A 23,537-nucleotide genomic window follows, 5' to 3' on the forward strand; every position below is an offset into this window, starting at 1 on the left:
TTCATTCCATAGAATTCAAAAATATTTAATTACTTTAAACTTTTAGAAATTAAAAATAATGTTAGTATGGCATGACACGCTTCCTCTCTCACCCATGTGGCTATTTAGATTTTTTTTTGGGTGAACGTGGCCATTTTAGATCTTACTGCTTCTAATTTGATTTGCCTAATATATGTGACCTGAATGCCCAATTAAGGAAAATCTTTAATCGAATAGCCTTAAAAAAGACATAAAAATCGACCAAATTTATTAAATTAATAGAGATGGATCTTTCTTGATAATCGATCTAACCCGTCTTTGTGAGCACGCGTGACAAAAATAGATTACAAACTTACTATATTTGTACATTTGTAATCTTCAAAATTTTCATGATTTCAATATTGAAGAATATCAGAAGAAAAAAGTTACGTACAAAACTTTTTCAAATCGTGTAATTGCACAAACAATAGCCACATTTCACACGCCCTGTTCCCCGTCTCCATCAAACCAAAAATTCATATATTTGATTATTTTCTATGCACAATGAGAATAAAATCTTCATAGATTTTTTTTTTTCCAATCAAAATCTTCGTAGATTTTCCGATCAAGATATAGATAGATTGTTTTTTAGGGAAGATATAGATAGATTGTTATTTTCTGGTTTAATTAGCTGATGTATTTAGTGGTGTGTTTTGTTGTAAAGATTCTCATAATCTAATCTTTGCCATTTCTTTTTCATCATACATAAATCTTACCATTTCTTATACATTAATTTGATTAGTTGGTATTCATATATATATTTTGTTTCTTTAAAAAAACATATATTAGTTAGTATTCGAATTTTTATGGCAAACTTATTTAATTAACGTAGAATAAACTCGACTTATAAAACTCGTATTTATATGATAGTTTTAATAATTTAAAATTTTAACTTTATTATAAAACAAAAATATATCAAATCATCATAATAAATTGTCATACTCATAAACTTGTATCAAACTAAATAAATAACTTTGCATTGGACAAACAAACACAACTTATACTAGTCTTTACACTCATTTTTTAATGTTCTAAATAAAAAATATAATGACGTAACTATAAATACAAAAAAGAGAGAAATTTTATATAGACGTACAGTATGATATCATGGGAAGGTAGACTAGTTCGTACTAGTTGAATTGGAATCAATTTATGAGTTTAGGGGGACCAAATCCAATGGTCATTTCTTTAGAATATAGTTAGGACTTAGGAGACACTATTTGTTTGAACATGCTTTGTTTGGGAATAATAACACTATAACACCATTATTTGGATTTAATACCATTGTCCCAACAGCCATGCTTGCTACTCCATAGGATAATAGGATATGTATGGTGGCATATGGCAGATTTTAATGTGGATTGTGATTTTTCTTTGTTTTTTTTTTGACAAAATGGACCATTGTGATTGATAGGTGATTTATTGTTCATTGATATTTAAAAATTGTTTTTTTAGGGGATATTTAAAAATTGTTTGAAATTTCAAAGATGATGGATGCATATTTTTTTTTAAAGTGCCATAGTCTCAAAGAATTTAAATATATATTCACACATATTAAATGCAGAGAAAAAAATATGAATTCATTTTAAATTAGGGATCTGACATAATAAATATGTTTATGATTATTATCATTTATGATTTGAAAGTAAAAATTTGTGGTGCTTCTCATTAACATCATAATTGAGACAATTATTTGTTTAATATTGATTTATGGTAAAACAAGAAAAATGTGACTTAAAACTCAATATATATTAGCTTTTTTTCAGAGAATATATATATTAGTTTTTCTTTCTTGTTTTTTATGAAAATTATATAAATCATGTCATTGCCTCAGGCATGATGACGAGGAGAACATGAGATTTTACTTTTAAATAAATAATTGTTAGAAAATTCACAATAGAGAATTGCATTTTTTTTTTACTAAGATAAATGATATTCATTCATTCAAATTAATAGAGTACATCAATATAATGAAAATTCGATAAAAATAAAAAGGATGAATCCGTAAACAAACTCACATCATCCATGTTAATAGCATAAAATGACAAAGTATTAAAGCCTACACTTATGACTATATTTAACTCTCTAGAATATCCATGTCTCCGGATCTGCAACGTTGACGACTCCAAAGCCATTGATTTGATCTGCACTGGATCGAAGCTGATCTGACAATCTAAATTGAACAATTACCTGAACGAAACAAGAAAGACAAACAACGTCGCACAAAGACGATGAACAAAACAACGTCGCACTAAGACGACGAAATCACAAAAGAAAAAACGAAATAGATGTGAAAATAACTTATTTTAATAAAAAAGTAAATAGAAAACGAGTTAGAGGGATTATCATAAATAACTTATTTTTCATGATTTTGGTTCGAAAATTGACCTTAAATCACCCCTCTTTAATGGATGAAGAAGAAGAAACTAGAATTTTGGTGACGGCTCACAAGAAAGAAAGAAAGAAGGGGAAGAGAGACGAAATTAACATTAATTGCATGTTTTAATCACCCCCTTTTTTTTTATTCAAAAAAAAAAGTATTGATTCCAATGAAAATAAGTTCCATTTATGCAATAATTCATTTATAATTTTTCATTATAATACATTTTTTTTTCACAAATACTCTTCTCCAATCCATCATTTTTATTACTTTAATTTTTATATCAATACCTATTTTTCTTATAAATTTATGGTTGTCTTATAAGTTGTCTTATTTAACCTACCTCAAATTTCAAATATTAGTCTACTAGGTCCCATCTATTTGATAGGTCCACCCTATAACCCAATATCAATTCATAGTGTATTTTTGTAATATTTTTAGAAGCAATATTATTAATAATAATATCTTCTTGTTGTTCTTATATTATACACAAGTATTTATTAATTTATTAGTAGAAAAATGTTGCTTGAAATTGGAATAAAGATCATCTCACAATCATCATCTTCTTCTTCAATCTTTGAGCCTAATAAAAGACAAAGAACAAGTTAACGAGTTTAAGATCCAATCAATATATATTATTAGAAGACAAAACGAAACTCATTGGAAAACGAGTAGAGAAATTTGGAGAGAGTAGTTGAAAACAAGCTAGACTATAGCCAGCAAGCAAAAGAGCGTTTAGAGTTTGATTTATTTACCACCTACAACACTTGACTTTATTCTCATTCTTTCAACTTTCAATTCAACAAGGTTCTCTCTCCTCTCTCTCTCTCTCTCTAAATATTCATATTTTCATCTCTTCATCTTCAATAATGTATAATCGTTTATCATCATTCATATCTCATAACTGAGTTTGATAGTGAATTGATTCTGTAAAATTGATTGATTCTGACAAAAAGTTAGTTGACGATAAAGTGATTTATGTTTCCTGATTTGAACAATAAATTTCACTTTAAGAATCAATTCTAAAATCAAAAGCTACTATTTCTAACTTTCAGTTAAAATCAATTCTGGAGGTAAAATCAATTTTTTGACTTGTTCAAAAGTTAGTTGCAAACTTGCAATCAACGCGGCCGAAGGAATCATATATCTCTTAGAAGAATTGAAATGTAATGTGTATGCAATTTTTCGGAAAATGTTTTGTTGAACAGCGAGTTTAGGAATTTTTGTGTTATGGGCGATGAAATTGAGCTGGCAATTATTGTTTCACTATACAATAATGTTTGAAGTTTTGTTTGTTTCAATCATGACGGAGAAAATTTTAATTTTTCAATTATTTTTCCCTTTGTTGATATTTTCTGTAATTTTTTATGATTTCTTAACCGACTACTCTGTTTTTTATATATACTGTATATTGCTTTACTTGCAATTTTTTATTAAATAAAGTGATCTTTCATATATTAATGTTATAAGTTGTTCAGTATAAAGACTTTCAGGTTTATGGAAATCTAGTCAAGCTTCTCTCCTTCCATTTTGTGTATGATTATATTTGTTTTTCTCCTTTTGATTCTTATAATTTTTTTTTTGATATGATGATTTCTTTTGAAATTTCAATTTCTTTTAGTTATGGTGGTGTCTGTGTAATTTCTTGATGTTCACATATGTATGTTATCAGCTATGAAGCACGGACACGCGTGTCCCGGTGTCGGACACGTGTCGTATCCAACACCGATATGACACCAACACATGTAATTACACTGAATTATGTGCTTTTCTCAAATTATTAGCGGTATCGGTGTGTCAGTGTTTGTGTCGCGTCCGTATATGTGCTTCATAGATGTCGTGGTCTATCATGTTTACATTCGGCTTGGTTTGGTTCAAATTTTATACAAAAAAACATGTAAATCCAACCCAACCCAAGCCGTGCGCTTTTGATGGCAATAGATTTAGTCAAAACCAAACTGAACGGACCCACGAACAGCCATACTCTAGTCTATGAATCCCACTTATTTTCCTATCATCTTTGTTTATGCCTTTTTTTTTATGATATGAATGGGATGTCTTATGTCTTGTGTAGTGACAAATTTCTGATTTGTTTCATTTTTTTGACTTTTCTTTTGTAGCCAAAAGGACAGAGTTTCAAGGGTCAATCTCTTGGTAAGATTTCCTATCTGCAACCATTCTTGTCTTGTAGCTGTTGAGAATCCGGGATAGTTATAATTCTATAAGGAATTTTCCTTTTGATCATTATGCATGTCTGGCTCCGTGGCCACAGTTAGTAGTTTGGATCGAACACAATCTCTTGCTATCTTTTCTAACATAGACCCTATATCTATATTGACAAACGGCGAAGCTGGTCATTCCACTGAAATTGCTGGTTTTAGAGTTCGGGAACTCTCTCTTCCTAATGGTGAGTCATATTCTGGATCCCTTCTTGGCAACGTTCCAGAGGGTCAGGGTAAGTATGTATGGTCAGATGGTTGTGTATATGATGGTGAGTGGAGACGGGGGATGAGAAATGGATTTGGGAAAATACAATGGCCTTCTGGTGTGTTGTATGAAGGTGAATTTTCCGGTGGCTATATCCACGGTACAGGATCATATATTGGCCCAGAATGTCTGACCTACAAAGGTCGATGGCGATTCAATCTTAAACATGGCCTAGGTTATCAAGTTTATCCAAATGGAGATATATTTGAAGGCTCTTGGATCCAAGGAAATCCTGAAGGGCCAGGCAAGTATACCTGGGCTAATGGAAATGTATATTTGGGAAATATGAAAGGTGGGACAATGTCAGGCAAAGGAACCCTTACCTGGGTAAGTGGAGACTCGTTTGAAGGAAGCTGGTTAAATGGCATGATGCATGGTCTTGGCGCATATACTTGGGGTGATGGGGGGTGCTATGTTGGGACATGGACACGGGGTCTTAAAGATGGCAAAGGAACCTTTTATCCAAAAGGAAGCTGTCTGCCATCTGCACAAGAAGTATATCTCAATGCATTGAGAAAAAGAGGGCTATTACCAGATTTGAGAAAACAGAATCAGGTGCATATTCATAACACTGCTTCAGTTGATATGGGAAATGGCAGATTTGGTGAGACCCGGAGAACAGGTGGTGTTCCGTCTGGCACAGGGAACCTGTTAAATCTGGACCAATCTCGCAGCAAAAATGTTTCTCTTGAAAGGCGGTGGAGTTTAGAGGTAGCTATCGAGAAGGTGATTGGTCATGATTCACAATTTGCTTCAACGGATTCAGTCTTCGCCGGTGGAAATAAAGAGGTTAATGAAAAGATCCCCATTTTGGAACGTGAATATATGCAAGGGGTATTAATAAGTGAGGTAGTCTTAAATAATAGTTTTGCATCACTTACTAGAAGAGCAAAGCAGCTTAAAAAAAAAATTGCCAAAGATATCAAAAGGCCTGGTGAACAAATTATTAAAGGCCACAGGAGTTATGATCTGATGCTTAGTTTGCAGCTCGGAATAAGGTAAAGGATACTATCTTGACTTTATGCACAATCAAGCTGCTTTAATTGTTTTCATTTATAACAGTGCTACTGCTGCATGAACATGATTTTGCTTTCTACAAGTTTTTTTATTAAACATTTTATTGTTACGAACATCGAATTTTCAAGATGAATCCATGTTAGAAGGCAGGCATAATTTTCTTATAGGAATTTTCATATGGTCGTGTACATCTTTTCACTGATCACATTATCAGGCAGTTTTTATGTTCACAGAAATATCTTTTTATTCTTCCCTGTTACCAACTGTAAAGAATAGAAGGGGTGTAATGTCTCTTAAAGAGATTGAGGTTTTAGGTTTTCAATTTTCAGATCATTATCCTTTGAGCTATATTTTGCTTTGAAATCACTAAATTGTCACTCATGGGGTTCAAGAAAAAAGAATGTGGATTACCCCCTATATTTGTTTTTTATCCACAGAAAAGAAATGTGGTTATTGAAAATGGGAAAATCACAAACAAGGAAGCTCAAATAAAATATCAGTTATAAAAAAATTAGCCATCAACAGTTCAAGTTAATTAATCATCAAAATCAAACACGCTTTGAATATCAGTAATTATGATTGAGTGCTGAATTGTATTATACTTTTTTTTTTCTTCGGAAACTGTTTTATACTTTTTATATCAACGATTCATTTTATACTTTTTCCGCAAAAAAGCAAGATATTCCATTTCATTTCCTATTGGGAATCACATAGCAACCGGAAGATGCTTTGCCTTAAGCAAACAAATATTATTTGCTTCTCTTTTGTATTTCACAATTTTTATAGTAGAACTAACACAGTTTTTCTGGATTCATTATTCCTATTAATGACATGAGGCAACTATATACAATGAAAGAACCAAATGTACAGAACTTTAGAAGAAATTAAGTTATTCCGGAATATCAATATTTGCTTTTGTGAGGGGTAACCTTAGCTCAACTGGTAAAGTTGTTGTCATGTGACTGAAAGGTCACAGGTTCAAGTCTTGGAAACAGTCTCTTGTGTAAAAACAGGGCAAAGCTGCGTACAATACACTGAATGGTGGGACCCCTTCCCGGACCCTGCGTATGCGGGAGCTTTAGTGCACCGGATTGCCCTTTTATCAATATTTGATTTTGCATGGTTTTCTGTAAGTAACTTAAAAATGGGCTTCAAATGGCTAGGTATACTGTGGGAAAGATTACCCCCATACAGAGACGAGAAGTTCGAGCATCAGATTTTGGTGCCAAAGCAAGCTTTTGGATGAATTTTCCAAAAGAAGGTTCTCAATTGACACCTCCTCATCAGTCAGAGGATTTTAAATGGAAAGATTACTGCCCTATGGTGTTCAGGTTAGTTGTAACTTTTTTAGGCATGCTATTTCTTCATGTGACTGTTGCCTCATTCATTGACTCAGTAGGCATGCGTTTTAAACCAATCCTTGCTTCACTAAATCACTACATGCCACTCTTATGGATTGGTTGACAGCATCAGGCTATATGATTTGTTCTATGTTCACCTGAATATAGTTTTTTCCTCTTAAAGTAACTACTGAATTTTAATCTACCATATTGTTTCTATAATTTTCCTTAAGTGTTCTGATATTAGAAATAGGAAAAACAGATGCGCACACAATAAATTTTGTACATCTGATTTTGAATATCCATTTCAAATTGCAATGCCTACTTGACAACTTAAGGTGAATACAAGCATGGAGTAATTATTCAAAACTGACTCTTAATTGTGTAATTGTTTATTAAGCCATGTGGATTTCATGTTGAATCCTTGCTTCAACTAGACAAATCTGTTTTGCTCTCTTCTATTTCTTTCTATCACCTTTCATATGCTTGTTATATATGACCTTGTAACATTTTGCAGAAATTTGAGAGAGTTGTTCAAGATTGACGCTGCAGACTATATGATGTCCATTTGTGGAAATGATGCTTTGAGAGAACTATCGTCTCCAGGGAAAAGTGGCAGTGTCTTTTTCCTGTCTCAGGATGATCGTTTCATGATCAAGACACTGAGAAGATCAGAAGTAAAGGTGTGTTTATTTTGTGGTTCTTGTTCATTAGCTCTTGATGCAATTGCTGATATTGATATATAAACTTCCTTCGAGGCTTGTCTTCAACTGGTTCTGTTCCATATTTCATTTTACCTGGGTGTTTTCTCCAATGGTCCTTGGTTATCAATGACATACTTGCAAAAAAGTGGCCAATGACATCATTGTGCTCAGAATGTTGTCAAGTCAAATGTTAAACAAATATTAAGCAAACATTAAATCGTAATTACTAATTACAATAATCAAACATAAATAACTTACCATCATTCTTACATAAGTTACGAACCTGCTTCATTAACTTAAAAGCAGTTTTTCATATGTACATGCCCCCCCCCCCCCCCCCCCACACACACACACACACATCAAGAGGTCTTCGCAGAGAGTAAAAGGTTGTCAGTATAATATTGTCTGCCTCATTAACTTGAATGATATTCTATGTTTTTCTATTTCTCTTTGATAAAACTACTTTTTCAGTCCAAAAAGCTAGAATAGAAAAACTGAGCATTTAGCTCAGATTTGTTGAATTAACTTGAGGTGCATATGTTTAGTAATGATATTTTAGTGTTCACATGTTCTTCTATACTTTTCAGTTTTTGATGTAAAATAGAAAATGTAGTGACCATAATTTGAAATGTAGGTTCTTCTAAGAATGCTTCCAGATTATCATCATCATGTGAAGTCATATGAGAATACACTTGTTACAAAGTTTTTTGGTCTGCACAGGATTATACCTTCAAGTGGTCAAAAGGTAATGCTCATTTATCTGCAATTGAGTCATTTTCTTGATTATTTATCAATTACTAATGCGACTTGCACCTTAATTCATGCAAATCAGAATGATCAAAATAATGAGAATTTTTATAAAGCATATGTACAACAGCAAATATTTGAACCTATCATTATTACATCTTTCATGCCAAACAAAAAATTTATTTTCTTTAATTTGAAGACAAACATTTATATATGATTTTCTATCTTGCAGTTCCGCTTTGTTGTAATGGGAAATATGTTCTGCACAGAATTGAGGATCCATAGAAGATTCGATTTAAAAGGTTCATCCCTTGGACGTTCATCCGACAAGATAGAAATCGATGAGAATACCACTCTTAAAGATTTGGATTTGAACTACTGCTTTTACTTGGAGCCGTCTTGGCGGGAGTCTTTATTAAAGTAAGGGGCATTTACAAAATACTTTCTTAAATCATGTATTTCCATTTTGTTCTTGATGTTTGTAAGAAAATATTGTATTCCTAGGAACACAAAGAGTCGGAAGACAAATTACCCTCCTTCAACAAAATAATTTATAACAAAGCAAATAAAAATAGATATTTTTTTTTTTTTTTTTTTTTTGAAGAAGCTAAATTAGCCCACCTAAATCGGCACCAGAGAGAATCAAACTTGAGATCTCGAGGAGGAGCACACTCCTAAGTCCCAAGCCAATACCATAAATAAAAATAGATATGTATTGTATATTATTAAATTTGTACATTTGAGGTAATGCAGCAGAATTCTCATTACATTTTTTTATACTGTATACAATGAACATGTAAAAAAATTTAAGGACTGATGTCCATCTAACCTATTTATTCTTTCTTGTTAGAAATAGTAACCATTAGTGTTTGTTTGAACTTCAAATGTTTTTCTGATGAGTAGCAAATTTTCACGATGTTTAGTCCTGCAATGCTCAACTTCAAAACATGTATTTTATCTTTTACTCGTACTCTTGTGCAGGCAGATTGAGACTGACAGCAAGTTCTTGGAGGAACAGCACATAATGGACTATAGTCTTCTTCTAGGTGTTCATTATCGAGCTCCCCAGCAGCTGCGTCCTCCCGTGTCCTTCAGCCATAGTATAAGCTCAGATGGTCTGGCAATACTTGCAGAGGAAGGTATGCATTATTAATTGAGAAAGCTAATGAATAATTGGCCTTTATGTGATTGATATTTATGTCCGGCAAAAGTACTATTGTGTGTTTTACCTAAATTTGGCATATATCATCAGTATAAAACTAATGATTCTGTAAATGAGAGATATGACATTGTGTGATCAGCAGATGATATAAACACTGCTTATTTTGGTATTATCAGGTAGTTTAGATGATGAGATCGACGAGGGGGTATTTCAGAAAATCTTTCTTTTACATCATAAATTGACTAATGCCTGTCTGGCCTTCTTCACAAAAGCATTTTATTATCAATGATATGTGCTGATTGTTTATTAACATTAGATGAGTATGAATGGGAAAGTTTAGATTCCTACTCGAAAAATGTTAGGAGCCGTTTTTAGGAGCAATGTTGTAAAATCTGGCCTGGACTTGGATGGTCCAAAAGGATAGCCAGGTCCTTTGCTGGTCCAGTTAAACATGCTGATTGGTTTTCAGTCAAACCCTTTTAACCCAGTAGCATTGTCTTATTATTTCTTGCATTTTGGATCTGTTTTATATTGGTTGTTTTTCTGACTGAAACGGGCAAATGAGCTCTTGAATTGAGTATTCGGTTGGTTGACATCCAATCAGAGTTTTACAATTATATGATGATTATGGACCACATCATTTTACAAATTCTTATAGGCTTATCCGGTTATCTATGATTTGGTGCATCATTATTTTTGAAGTTTTAGCAATGACTTGTATTCTTGCATTTTGTTCTAGCACTATAATCATGGAACTGATTAATTTTGAAAACTTCGACAATCAACTACAGACCCTCTAGAAGATGAAGTATATAACTATCCTCAAGGTCTTGTTCTGGTCCCTCGGGGAGCAGATGATGGTAGTGTTGTTGTCGGGTCACACGTTAGAGGTAGCCGATTGCGAGCTTCAGCTGCTGGTGACGAGGAGGTGGATCTTCTTCTACCCGGTACTGCAAGGTAATTCTTCATGAGTTTAATGGTTGTGTTTTATGTTATTTATCACTTTTATTATAGTACTCCAGCTATCCTGTTATTAGTGTGATCACAGCAGTTACAAATTCATAATCACTTTTATGTTCATAAAACATGGGTGGCTGTTTCTGGCATTTGGTGCAATACTCCAGTTGTTGGGAGAGTAGTTTATGTTCTGCTAGGGTGCTATCAGTTAGATTGCAGAACAACTACTCTTGAAACGAACTCATTCATCTTCCTTTTTAGAACAAAACCTCCATAGATTTTTGCCGTTCAAGCTCTCATATATTTACTCGTCTTCTCTCCACATCCTCTAACTCCTAACACTAGTTGCACTCCTACTTTTAAATGTTTGTTGTGTGATTGACAGATGTTCTAGTCATTGCCGATGATTGCACCACGCTTCTGCATGAAAAGAATTGTTGTTAATATCTCTTAATCGTTATCGTATGTGTGAAATGTTATTTGAAACAAACGATCTAGCCATTTCACTTGGGATTACGTTTATTAAGGCAAAATTCTTCCTTTAGTGCACCATTAGATAGTAGCTAGAATATTGTAGACTGAGGGTTTTTCTTTCTTGTCAACTCGTTATGCAGACTACAAATCCAGCTAGGTGTGAACATGCCAGCAAGGGCAGAGCAGATACCAGGAAAAGAGGAAACTCAAATGTTCCACGAGGCTTATGACGTCGTTCTATACCTGGGTATCATTGATATATTGCAGGATTACAACATGACCAAGAAGATTGAACATGCGTATAAATCACTTCAGTTTGATTCGTTATCTATATCGGCTGTGGATCCTACATTCTACTCGCGTCGCTTCCTGGATTTTATCCAGAAAGTGTTCCCATCAAATGTGGCAGGATAAAGTTTGAGTAACTTCATCCAGATTGTTTATTCAGAATGTGTGAACGATCACATTGTCCCTTTTGTGCATGCATACTTTGTAATTGTTGTAAACATGTTTTTCTTTTTTTAATAAATATGCTAAATTTTGATTTTTCTTTCGATTAAAGTTTTTTAGGAAATATTTATTTAATTAAAGCAAATAATTTTCGGCCACTAACATGATTTTTTAAGTTGCGATATATGAAATAAGATTTTACTTGCATGTTTGTTTCTATAGCAGAAAAGGCTTTTACCGTTGGGAATGGATTCTCAAAAAATGTTCTCATGTGTTTTTAATCTCACCATTCAACTTTTTTACTTTCAATTTTGATATTAAGTAACACATTTCGTCTTTTTTCATTGAATGATGAGATTGATAACACATGAGAGGAAAACAATTAAAGCAATGCATTCCCCTTAACTTGCATCTAAGTAAAAACTACTACCTCCGTCCTTAATTATAATACCCTTTTGAAAAAATAATTTGTCCTTTTTATAAGATCCCTTTGGTATTTCCAAGTACATTAATTATTTTTTTACTAACATACCCTTATTTATTTTGCATCTTTTTCTTCAATCAACAATAAATATTATGTTGAAAACATAAATTAATCCTCCCTCTTAAGGATAAAATTGTAAAAACAATAGTAATTATATACAAATTTAATACTACAATCAACTTTCTTAATCTCCGTAATTTTGACAAAAGACTCCTATATTTAGGGACGGAGGTAGTAATGTTTATTTGGGAGACTACTAAAGCAAAACAATACTGCACGATTAGAATTTAGACAACTCTACAATTTGTAATTACTTTTATATTTATTACATTGATTTGAGGGTTTTGTCTAACATGCATAAGCAAAATTGTCTTGCATCATGCACAAATATATCATTTCACTATTTAATCGAAAAGTCATATCATATTTTATTTAATTAATGCTGAGATATATTTATCCGATGGTAGAAATTAGTTTGTGCATAATGCAAGATATATCTCACTTGTGTACCATAAAATTGATCTAATTTGACATTAAGATGTAAGAAAACCTTCTTCGACATCCATCCAAATATGTTGATTGTGTGTAGCTGCATTATAATCGTATGTCTAGTATTGGGCTATTGGCAAAGTGATTCCAAACGTTCTGCACCTTATCTCTATAGTTGTGAAAACTATAGAGATAATAATTGTTTTTAAACTAAGTTTATCTTATTACGTTAGATTTCAACAAGGTTTATCTTTTCATTAATCAAACCAGAGATGAGACACTCTTCACAATCATTGTGCATGAAAAAAAACCAAGTAAATGACCAATTACTATCAACAAATAACACAGAAAAACATGCCAGCAGAAGTCCTTAGCAAGCCAAAAGTAAAATGTTATTAGCAATTAACAGAGAAAAAGATGCAGAGTATTATGAGATTAGAAATGAAATGGAAAATAAGATTTTCATTGATTGAATAAGCTTGTACAACTAGTATTTATAAGCTACTAGATCCTTATGCTTATTAACATGTACCTAAAGCATAGGATAATAACTCTCGTAACTAACAGAAACTAACTTGAGCAAGTTACTTGCAGTGCAAGTTATTACAATTAGAGGTTTCAATCTTTCTGTTTTCTTCGTGATGCAATACAGAGTTCTTTGCATTCTAGTAGATACATGTGCTCGAAGAAGAGATAAAACTTCTTGAATCAGAGCTGGAGGGTAGGATTTAAGGACGAGCCTATACTCTTACTATCTCAAAAACCTAGAGCCTATACTCTAGGTTGCTCAATAACCTTGAAAAAGGTCGAACGAAGTATATATTCAGATGAATAAAAGCTGATCGGAATGTATCTTCCGATTGGTTTGTGTCATTGAATGATTTTGATAAATTGAGGTGCTTTTGAGCCAACATTAGAGGCCTATATAGTAATTTTTTTGTCATGCATAGCCACCCTGATTTCATGCAACAAGCCCTGTTGGTTTTGATACATATGGATGTATTGGATTACTTGAAAATTCAATACATATGGATGTCTTAGTTTATGTGATTAAAAGAAAGGAGGGAAGAGAGAAATTAATTTCATCAAAATTCTTGTAAAGCTTTGAATATCATTGCTTCTTAACTAAATGGTTGAGCGTAGTTGGTTACTGTTTTTTTTTTTTTTTTTTTTGAAGGGAACAAAACTCATTGCATTTCATTTATAATAATTGTTTCAATACAATAAGGGATATGATAATAAATGATGCCTCTCTTGGTTAATGTGTTTTGAGTAAGTCAAAACATTTAAATAATATCAAATCTAATTCTTGATTGAAATAATTCTTGGTCGAGATTCAAATTTGATTCATTTTCAGTTAGTGGAATCGAGATCTTGATTATATTTTTTGGAAACAAAAAAAGTGTGGACCTAAAATAAAATGCACAATGGCCATATTTAGGATAAGAACCGACTAAAACAAGGACACGTGCATATGCAACACATTCCTTAACCTGTTAGCAGAAAATTCTTTTTAGTTTCCTTTTAAGTTGTGTGAAAAATTTGATTTTGAATTCAATCCAAACAAATGGGAACGACTATATTTGGATGAAAGATGAAAAAATGTAATTGAATTGGAAGGAAAAAAAAACTAGTTACAAATCCCTTTCCACTTAAAGCAATAATTACCATTGTTCTTAAACACATTTTTTTTTATTAAAAATTTGAAATGAGGAAAATCATTATTATTTAAAACGGAGCACAAAAACATTTAACAATGATCCCAGTGTGATTTGAACTCTTTCTATTGAGAAAACACCTAATGTTTCAATACTATATATCATGAAGAAATCATGCATTAAACAATTACAAATCATAGGAATATGATGAATATTTTCCGTGTGGTAGTCGATCAGCCAAATAGAAGTACATATGCCCCATAGCTCCAGTGTGAAATTCATTTTTATATATAGATTCCATAGATACGATTTCACCATCCTTAATCTTGATTGAACCTAGTTTTGGATAAAATACAGACATTCCAACAAGGTAACCTTTTTCATTTCCTGCTTTCTTTCCCGTTCCGTATTTTGTTTTTGATGTGTACAATGTCCTTCCATCCTAATTCATTTATCAAAAACAAATAATGAACTAATAATCGTAGATATTATATGTGTACTAAAACAAAATTAATTTTACTACAAATGGAAATATGAAAGTTTATTATTACTAAAGAAACGTATCAAGAAAACAAAAACAAGTTTAAAAAAAAGTATTCAATTTAACATAAAACGTTACCTGTCTATATAGTGTTGCATTAATAGCACCTGTATGCATATGAGCAGTTCCGTAGATAAGATAACCACCTTTTTCTATAGGGAAACTTGCTTTCTGAACATGGACATGGTCACTGCTATTGTTTCCTGGAATAAAATACTCTGTCTGTGGCAAATTAAGAAATATTTGTTAATCACTTTCTATGAAGGTTCAAAATGATTTAAAACTACTATCATAAGTGTTAGAAGTGAACTTTTTTTTTTTTTGCATGCAAATGTGAATACTATCTGTTACTATATTTCATGTTAGAAGGTAGAGTTTCCTTAAAAGACCTTTTAATATTTCCAAATTCAATTGTTCATAAAATTGAAAATTGAATTTAAATAACTTTTACCAGACAATCATGTATTGTTTTAGAACCATTTGTTTTGACACGATCAGTGGAATCCATCACATAAAATCTAACAGGGATTTGTTGTTCGTTCCAGTCAACCCACATTATTTTGTATCTTATAGCAAGCTTTCTACGTGGTGCTGGGAGTCCCTTTCTCAACTTGCACTGAAATTTATTGTGGCAACAAAAGATTCCTCCTTTATAGTCATGGGACAATGGTTTATCATGGATATCATGTGTCTTATTATAAAAATTCTTTGGGAGATTAAATTGGTCACACCTACATTCACTGCAACTTTTCCTATTTTTTGTGCCTCGTGTATCAATGAACATGACATAAAAGAGCCACTTCTCTTTCCAGTCTTTTGTAATATTTGCAGGGTTACCTACTTCAACCGCAAAAGGATCTGGAAGCTTTGAAATTGTTCCTCGTGATTCACCTCCCAACCCCCAATAAAGTGGAAGAATTAAATCGTTGCACGTTCCTTGATTTCTTTTTATTATGGGACCCCCAAACGGTTTTGTATTATCATTGGGGTCGTGTGACATATTCTTATCATCATTTTCATCATATTTTAAAGCAAACCAATGGTGGATGTATGTTTCATACAATGGTATAGAATTCCCTTGTTCATCAACTAGATCAATATCAAAGCTCTTGACTCCAATATGACCCCTTGGAAATTCAATATCCATCAATGATTTACTTACAACCTCACCGGGCCCCAATTCTAACTTTTCTGATAAATATGTTGCTGATTTGATATGAGTTTTATACGTCTTCTTTTTTGAGTAACTTGTACTTGATTGCATCACAATTATTGATAATAAAAAAATAAACGCTTTAGAGATCAATCTCATGCTCACCTGCATATGAATTTATATTTAGTTATGAATAATGGTTGTAATGTAATTCTTTTGTGTAAAGTTATTTATACATAAATTTTATAATAAGTGCTTGAAAAGTTGGATAATTAATGTAAAGGAAATACGTACCACATGAGAAACCATAGTAAAGGTGTGCTCCTTGTCAAACTTCAAGGAAGTTTTGAAATAAAAAATTGATAGAATACAAATTTGTGAAGATGTGGAGATCTTGCCTATTTTCTACTTTTATAGTAGGAATTTATAAGGTTGGCATAGCTTTGAAAAAAAAAATCCAAATCATATATGCGTTTTTTGAACAAATCCAACGTATATGTTGAATCTCTTTCTTCTTGTTGTCTTATGTGGTTTCTATTTATAGTTAATTAGTTCCAATAAGATAACAAAATTTGTTTAGCTCTTATTTTATATTTGGCAATGCAAGTCATTAGGTATATTATTTTATTTTTTTTGCTATTTATGGGTATAATAAGTTGATGTCTATTTTAGATTACATCTCACCAAAAATATTTCACAGTACAAGCTTATTTCCAACCGTTAATTAGTTAGAGATTTTTCGTTGTTACCATTTATTTATTTATTTTTGTTAAACAATTTCACCGAATGAAAAATTTATGAATCATACAAAGTAAAATTAATGTTACCTCATATACACATTAACCGTTGGACGAAATATCGATTTCCTTTTTAAATATACAACAATGTCTATCTCCCTCAAAAAAAAAAAAAAAAAAAAACAATGTTTATCACACAATACTTTATGGCGTCACTTTTTTTTTTTGACAGATTTATGGTTTCACTTTTATTAATTATCATATATGATTTTAAATAAAAATTACATTATTGTATAGTTTACCTAAATAAGATATAGTTTTTATCTTTTGATAAAAAAAATTACAAAGAAAAAATTCGGGAAGTTAATGAACAAAATCAATTTATTTTATTTGTTTTCTTATAATTAAAACAAATATACCACTCTGCAAACTTTTTATCTAATCATACTTAGACTATTCTAGGTTGCTTTGTTCGCTCATTTCTGTATGTGTTTGAGTTTTTATTTTGTATAGAACATGGAATTAATCTACCCAAGAAATATCATGGAAGTTAAGGAAGCAAGGAGCGCAATGAAGTTATTGAAGTCTAAACAACTTGAAAAATTTCTGTCCCAAACTCATAAGGATGAAAAGCACGTGAAGAATGAAGAAAAACAAGAAAAATAAGCTTCTGGTATGTGCTCCCCCGTTCACAGACTTTCTACACCCCACACGCACTGAAGAAGACAAAAGTAGGAGAATTGCTGTTCCCACATTTGATAAGGCTGAGAAACACGAGTAAAATACGTTTTTGCCCCCTCGGCAGTTAACTGCCTAGGAATTAAAAATCCGGCTGCAGTTAACTGCCGAGAAAAATGTTATAAGAATAGAACAGACATAGGAGTTTCCAAAACTCCATTGTTACGTTTTTTGATCTCCAATGTGCGATTTTGAGCTATTTCAAGCCATTCCAAGCCAATTTCAATCACAAAAACAAGTAATTTTTTTAATCCTATTGCATTGTTGTTTTGCGGTTGATTTTTTTTTTTTTTTTTTTGTTAAATTTCGATTATATAGGTTCGACTATATTGATTTGTTGATTTTATGATATGTTAGGATAGTTTAGGTTAGAATGGTTAGAATTGTTAGAGAACTTTTATTGAATTGTTAGGTTTAAGTTTTGATGAATCGTTGTAGAATTGTTAGAATTGTTTAGGTTTAGGTGTAAGTTTTGATGATAGTTTAAGTTTAGGTTTAGTTTTTGATTTTACGATTTTATGGCATTGTTGTTTAGTTAGGTTTTGATCGCCATTTGTTTTTAATGTAGATATGTCTCAGAATCAGAATCAGGGTAACGTTCAGGGTGATGAGAAGAACAAAGAAAAATCGCCTATGACGTGGCACGTAATTGTTTGCGATGGTTCCGAAAAAAAAAGAAGGGTTCGAAGGTATAGGTGTACAATCACTCGAGGTTGAGGAGGAGCAGGAGGACATGCTATTTTGGTCCTCAACCAAAACAAGGTGCCGCAGGACTGTAGCGGAAAACCCGATTGACTTGTGTGACGAGGATGAATGAATGTAATGGCTTTAAATGCCTAATTGTTTTCGATTTTTTTATGTTTTATTTTTGTGTCCCGCACATTTTGTTTGACATTATGGTACTTAGAATAAAATCGCATTTGGAATAATTTCGATTAAAGTCGCGTTTTTAATAATTGCGTATTCGAATAAAAAATAATTAAATCTAACGTGAATCCAACTAATTACAATTGCGTAATGAATAAATAAATTCGAAAAGTGAATAAATAAGATAATTATTGTTCCATTCAAAACAAAATATATGTTATCACATTACATTGCATTACCAAATACATTACATTCCGGAATGTACCTTCCAACTGCAACAATCATCTTACCACTGAATGGGGCAAATTCAAACTTGCTAACCAGCAGGACTCCAGTATTCGATCAACATCTTGAACGCTGGTATTCAAGTGTCAAAAGAATGAGGTGCATTCTTTGACACTTGAATATCAGCGTTCAAGATGCTTATCAAATGTTGGAGTCCTACCGATTAACAAGTTTGAATTGCCCCATCCAGAGTAAAACAATTGTTGCTCCAACTCCAACAATTGTCTTACCTTTGAATGAGATAAATTCAAACCTGCCAAACAACAGAACTCAAGCATTTCGCTCGACATTCATGTTTTCCTTTGAAAAGAATAAATTTTTGTTAGGCTTGCTTTAGATGATGGTATTCAATTGCCAACGAAATGAGGTTCATTCCTTGACACTTAATACCTTCATCTAAACCAGCCTAGCAAGAATTTAATCTTTTCAAAGGAAAAACATGAATGCCGAGCGGAATGCTTGAGTTCTGTTGTTTGGCAGGTTTGAATTTATCTCATTAAAAGGTAAGACAATTGTTGTAGTTGGAATGCACCTTACCCTAACTAATGACGATCTTCAGGCGGAATCAAGTTGTTGATGATATCTTCAGTTGATCTCAGCAACGTCACCCGCATATCGATCCATTGGAACATGTTGTGCTCCCAAAACATGCTCGTCACGTTTTCGTCGTTTGTTAATTCCACCCAAGTGAATTAAACTCTCCCCTCGTCGAGCGTTGGACGTTTATACCGAAGGTGATCTACCCTCCTTGTGTCTCTGGGGTTGACTCCTTGGTTTAATTCAGTCAGTTCATCCTTGAGACCTCTTAACGTTACACCAAGGCACTGAACCTTCAACCTCTAAGGTTCTCCGCCGTTGAATTGCGCATGAACGTCGATCCACCCGGCCATTGTTTCAAATCTACAAAATAAGAAATTAAAAACAATCAATAAAAACTCATTCAAACATTTCATCAAACACTTGATGTGCACATTATACATAGACTCTAAAATTCATAAAAATAACCCTAAAATTATAAATCATATACTCTTACTAAAATAAAATAAAAAATCATATAATATAACATAAATCATTCAACTTATGTTTAATCATATAATATAACATTAATCAACTAACATATAATCTAAAAATGATTTATAACATGTAAATCTAATTAAAAACTAAAATAAAAAAATAAATATAAAACAACAAAATAATAAATAACCCTAAAATTCTAAATTATAACATAAACATCATGCAAATATTTTAACAACATTAATCAACTAACATCCACCCTAAAAATTAATTATAACATGTAAATCTAGTCAAAAATTAAAAAATAATAAATGTACTCAAAAACTAAAAAATAAAAACATTTATAACAACTAAAATGTAAGTTAATAGCATTATAATTACTTACTTATGATTTTATTGAATAAATTTGGTTATGTTTTTTAGAGAGATTTGTGAGAGAAATTTGAAGAAGATGAGATGAATAATGGATGAGAGAGCTTCTGCCAGATTTGTAGCAGAAGATCCTCGGCAGTTAACTGCAGCCGGAATTTTAATTCCTCAGCAGCTGCCGAGGGAGCAAAAACGTAAATTACTCGTGTGCCACAACCTTATCAAATGTGGGAACATCAATTCTCCAAAAGTAGATATTGTGCATGAAAAAAAAAAAAACCAAGTAAATGACCAATTACTATCAACAAATAACACAGAAAAACATGCAAGCAGAAGTCCTTAGCAAGCCAAAAGTAAAATGTTATTAGCAATTAACAGAGAAAAAGATGCAGAGTATTATGAGATTAGAAATGAAATGGAAAATAAGATTTTCATTGATTGAATAAGCTTGTACAACTAGTATTTATAAGCTACTAGATCCTTATGCTTATTAACATGTACCTAAAGCATAGAATAATAACTCTTGTAACTAACTGAAACTAACTTGAGCAAGTTACTTGCAGTGCAAGTTATTACAATTAGAGGTTTCAATCTTTCTGTTTTCTTCGTGATGCAATACAGAGTTCTTTGCATTCTAGTAGATACATGTGCTCGAAGAAGAGATAAAACTTCTTGAATCAGAGCTGGAGGGTAGGATTTAAGGACGAGCCTATACTCTTACTATCTCAAAAACAACATTTTTTTTATGAAAGTTGCTCTATAGACCTCTAGGTTGCTCAATAACCTTGAAAAAGGTCGAACGAAGTATATATTCTGATGAATAAAAGCTGATCGGAATGTATCTTCCGATTGGTTTGAGTCATTGAAAGATTTTGATAAATTGAGATGCTTTTGAGCCAACATTAGACTCCTATATAGTAATTTTTTTGTCATGCATAGCCACCCTTATTTCATGCAACAAGCCCTGTTGGTTTTGATACATATGGATGTGTTAGATTACTTGAAAATTCAATACATATGGATGTGTTACTTTATGTGATTAAAAGAAAGGAGGGAAGAGAGAAATTAATTTCATCAAAATCCTTGTAAAGCTTTGAATATCATTGCTTCTTAACTAAATGGTTGAGCGTAGTTGGTTAATGTGTTTTGAGTAAAGTCAAAACATTTAAATAATATCTAATCTAATTCTTGATTGAAATAATTCTTGGTCGAGATTCAAATTTGATTCATTTTCAGTTAGTGGAATCGAGATCTTGATTATATTTTTTGGAAGAAAAAAAAAGTGTGGACCTAAAATAAAATGCACAATGGCCATATTTAGGATAAGAACTGACTAAAACGAGGACACGTGCATATGCAACACATTCTTTAACATGTTAGCAGAAAATTCTTTTTAGTTTCCTCTTAAGTTGCGTGAAAAATTTGATTTCGAATTCAAACCAAACAAATGGGAACACATAAAGCAATAGTTACAAACCGCTTTGCACTTAAAGCAATAGTTACCATTGTTCTTAAACACATTTTTTTATTAAAAATTTGAAATGAGGAAAATCATTATTATTTAAAACGGAGCACAAAAACATTTAACAATGATCCCAGTGTGATTTGAACTCTTTCTATTGAGAAAACACCTAATGTTTCAATACTATATATCATGAATAAATCATGCATTAAACAATTACAAATCATAGGAATATAATGAATATTTTCCGTGTGGTAGTCGATCAGCCAAATAGAAGTACATATGTCCCATAGCTCCAGTGCGAAATTCATTTTTATATATGGATTCCATAGATACGATTTCACCATCCTTAATCTTGATTGAACCTAGTTTTGGATAAGATACAGACATTCCAACAAGGTAACCTTTTTCATTTCCTGCCTTCTTTCCCGTTCCGTATTTTGTTTTTGATGTGTACAATGTCCTTCCATCCTAATTCATTTATCAAAAACAAATAATGAACTAATAATCATAGATATTATATGTGTACTAAAACAAAATTAATTTTACTACAAATGAAAATATGAAAGTTTATTATTACTAAAGAAACGTATCAAGAAAAGATAAACAGGTTTTTTATAAAAAAAAAAAATCAATTTAACATAAAACTTTACCTGTCCATATAATGTTGCATTAATAGCACCTGTATGCATATGAGCAGTTCCGTAGATAAGATAACCACCTTTTTCCATAGGGAAACTTGCTTTCTGAACATGGATAGGGTCACTACTATTGTTTCCAGGAATAATATACTCTGTCTGTAGCAAATTAAGAAATATTTGTTAATCACTTTCTATGAAGGTTCAAAATGATTTAAAATTACTATCATACGTGTTAGAAGTGAATTTATTTTTCTTTTGCATGCAAATGTGAATACTATTTGTTACTATATTTCATGTTAGAAGGTAGAGTTTTCTTAAAAGACCTTTTAATATTTCCAAATTCATTCACTTAAGCTACGTCTTGATGATGGCATAGTTCAATTGTTCATAAAATTGAAAATTGAATTTAAGTAACTTTTACCAGACAATCATGTATTGTTTTAGAACCATTTGTTTTGGCACGATCAGTGGAATCCATCACATAAAATCTAACAGGGATTTGATGTTCGTTCCAATCAACCCACGTTATTTTGTATCTTATAGCAAGCTTTCTACGTGGTGCTGGGAGTCCCTTTCTCAACTTGCACTGAAATTTATTGTGGCAACAAAAGATTCCTCCTTTATAGTCATGGGACAATGGTTTATCATGGATATCATGTGTCTTATTATAAAAATTCTTTGGGAGATTAAATTGGTCACACCTACATTCACTGCAACTTTTCCTATTTTTTGTGCCTCGTGTATCAATGAACATGACATAAAAGAGCCACTTCTCTTTCCAGTCTTTTGTAATATTTGCAGGGTTACCTACTTCAACCGCAAAAGGATCTGGAAGCTTTGAAATTGTTCCTCGTGATTCACCTCCCAACCCCCAATAAAGTGGAAGAATTAAATCGTTGCACGTTCCTTGATTTCTTTTTATTATGGGACCCCCAAACGGTTTTGTATTATCATTGGGGTCGTGTGACATATTCTTATCATCACTTTCATCATATTTTAAAGCAAACCAATGGTGGATGTATGTTTCATACAATGGTATAGAATTCCCTTGTTCATCAACTAGATCAATATCAAAGCTCTTGACTCCAATATGACCTCTTGGAAATTCAATATCCATCAATGATTTACTCACAACCTCACCGGGCCCCAATTCTAACTTTTCTGATAAATATGTTGCTGATTTGATATGAGTTTCATACGTCTTCTTTTTTGAGTAAGTTGTACTTGATTGCATCACAATTATTGATAATAAAAAAATAAACGCTTTAGAGATCAATCTCATGCTCACCTGCATATGAATTTATTGTTATCTATACATAAATTTTAGTTATGAATAATGGTTGTAATGTAATTCTTTTGTGTA

General features: G+C 32.0%; 3 protein-coding genes across 4 annotated transcripts; 1 reads left to right on the forward strand and 2 right to left on the reverse strand.

Annotated features, from left to right (window-relative positions):
* Positions 1-2,880: 2,880 nt before the first annotated feature.
* LOC25483935 (phosphatidylinositol 4-phosphate 5-kinase 9) lies at positions 2,881-11,840 on the forward strand. Of its 2 annotated transcripts, none has more exons than XM_013612658.3 (9): positions 2,881-3,205; positions 4,519-5,883; positions 7,066-7,233; positions 7,760-7,925; positions 8,581-8,691; positions 8,926-9,113; positions 9,675-9,832; positions 10,647-10,812; positions 11,427-11,840. In XM_013612658.3, the coding sequence occupies exons 2-9, from the start codon at positions 4,649-4,651 to the stop codon at positions 11,698-11,700; spliced, it is 2,466 nt and encodes an 821-aa protein (XP_013468112.1). In that variant the 5' UTR covers positions 2,881-3,205; positions 4,519-4,648; the 3' UTR covers positions 11,701-11,840. The 2 variants fall into 2 exon arrangements, with proteins under 2 accessions (XP_013468112.1, XP_024633940.1); XM_024778172.2 differs by lacking the exon at positions 2,881-3,205 and adding an exon at positions 3,822-3,932.
* A 2,714-nt stretch (positions 11,841-14,554) lies between these two features.
* On the reverse strand, positions 14,555-16,055 carry LOC112421997 (uncharacterized). The gene is made up of 3 exons (XM_024784649.2): positions 15,360-16,055; positions 14,987-15,130; positions 14,555-14,809 (listed from the first exon to the last, which is right to left on the reverse strand). The coding sequence occupies exons 1-3, from the start codon at positions 16,053-16,055 to the stop codon at positions 14,555-14,557; spliced, it is 1,095 nt and encodes a 364-aa protein (XP_024640417.2).
* A 5,694-nt stretch (positions 16,056-21,749) lies between these two features.
* Positions 21,750-23,291, reverse strand: LOC112418597 (uncharacterized). Its single transcript, XM_024775009.1, has 3 exons — positions 22,596-23,291; positions 22,187-22,330; positions 21,750-22,004 (listed from the first exon to the last, which is right to left on the reverse strand). Exons 1-3 carry the CDS (start codon positions 23,289-23,291, stop codon positions 21,750-21,752), a joined length of 1,095 nt encoding a protein of 364 aa, XP_024630777.1.
* Between the last annotated feature and the right edge of the window lie 246 nt (positions 23,292-23,537).

Source organism: Medicago truncatula, chromosome 1, assembly GCF_003473485.1.
Source record: "Medicago truncatula cultivar Jemalong A17 chromosome 1, MtrunA17r5.0-ANR, whole genome shotgun sequence".
In the NCBI taxonomy this organism is placed as follows: domain Eukaryota; kingdom Viridiplantae; phylum Streptophyta; class Magnoliopsida; order Fabales; family Fabaceae; genus Medicago; species Medicago truncatula.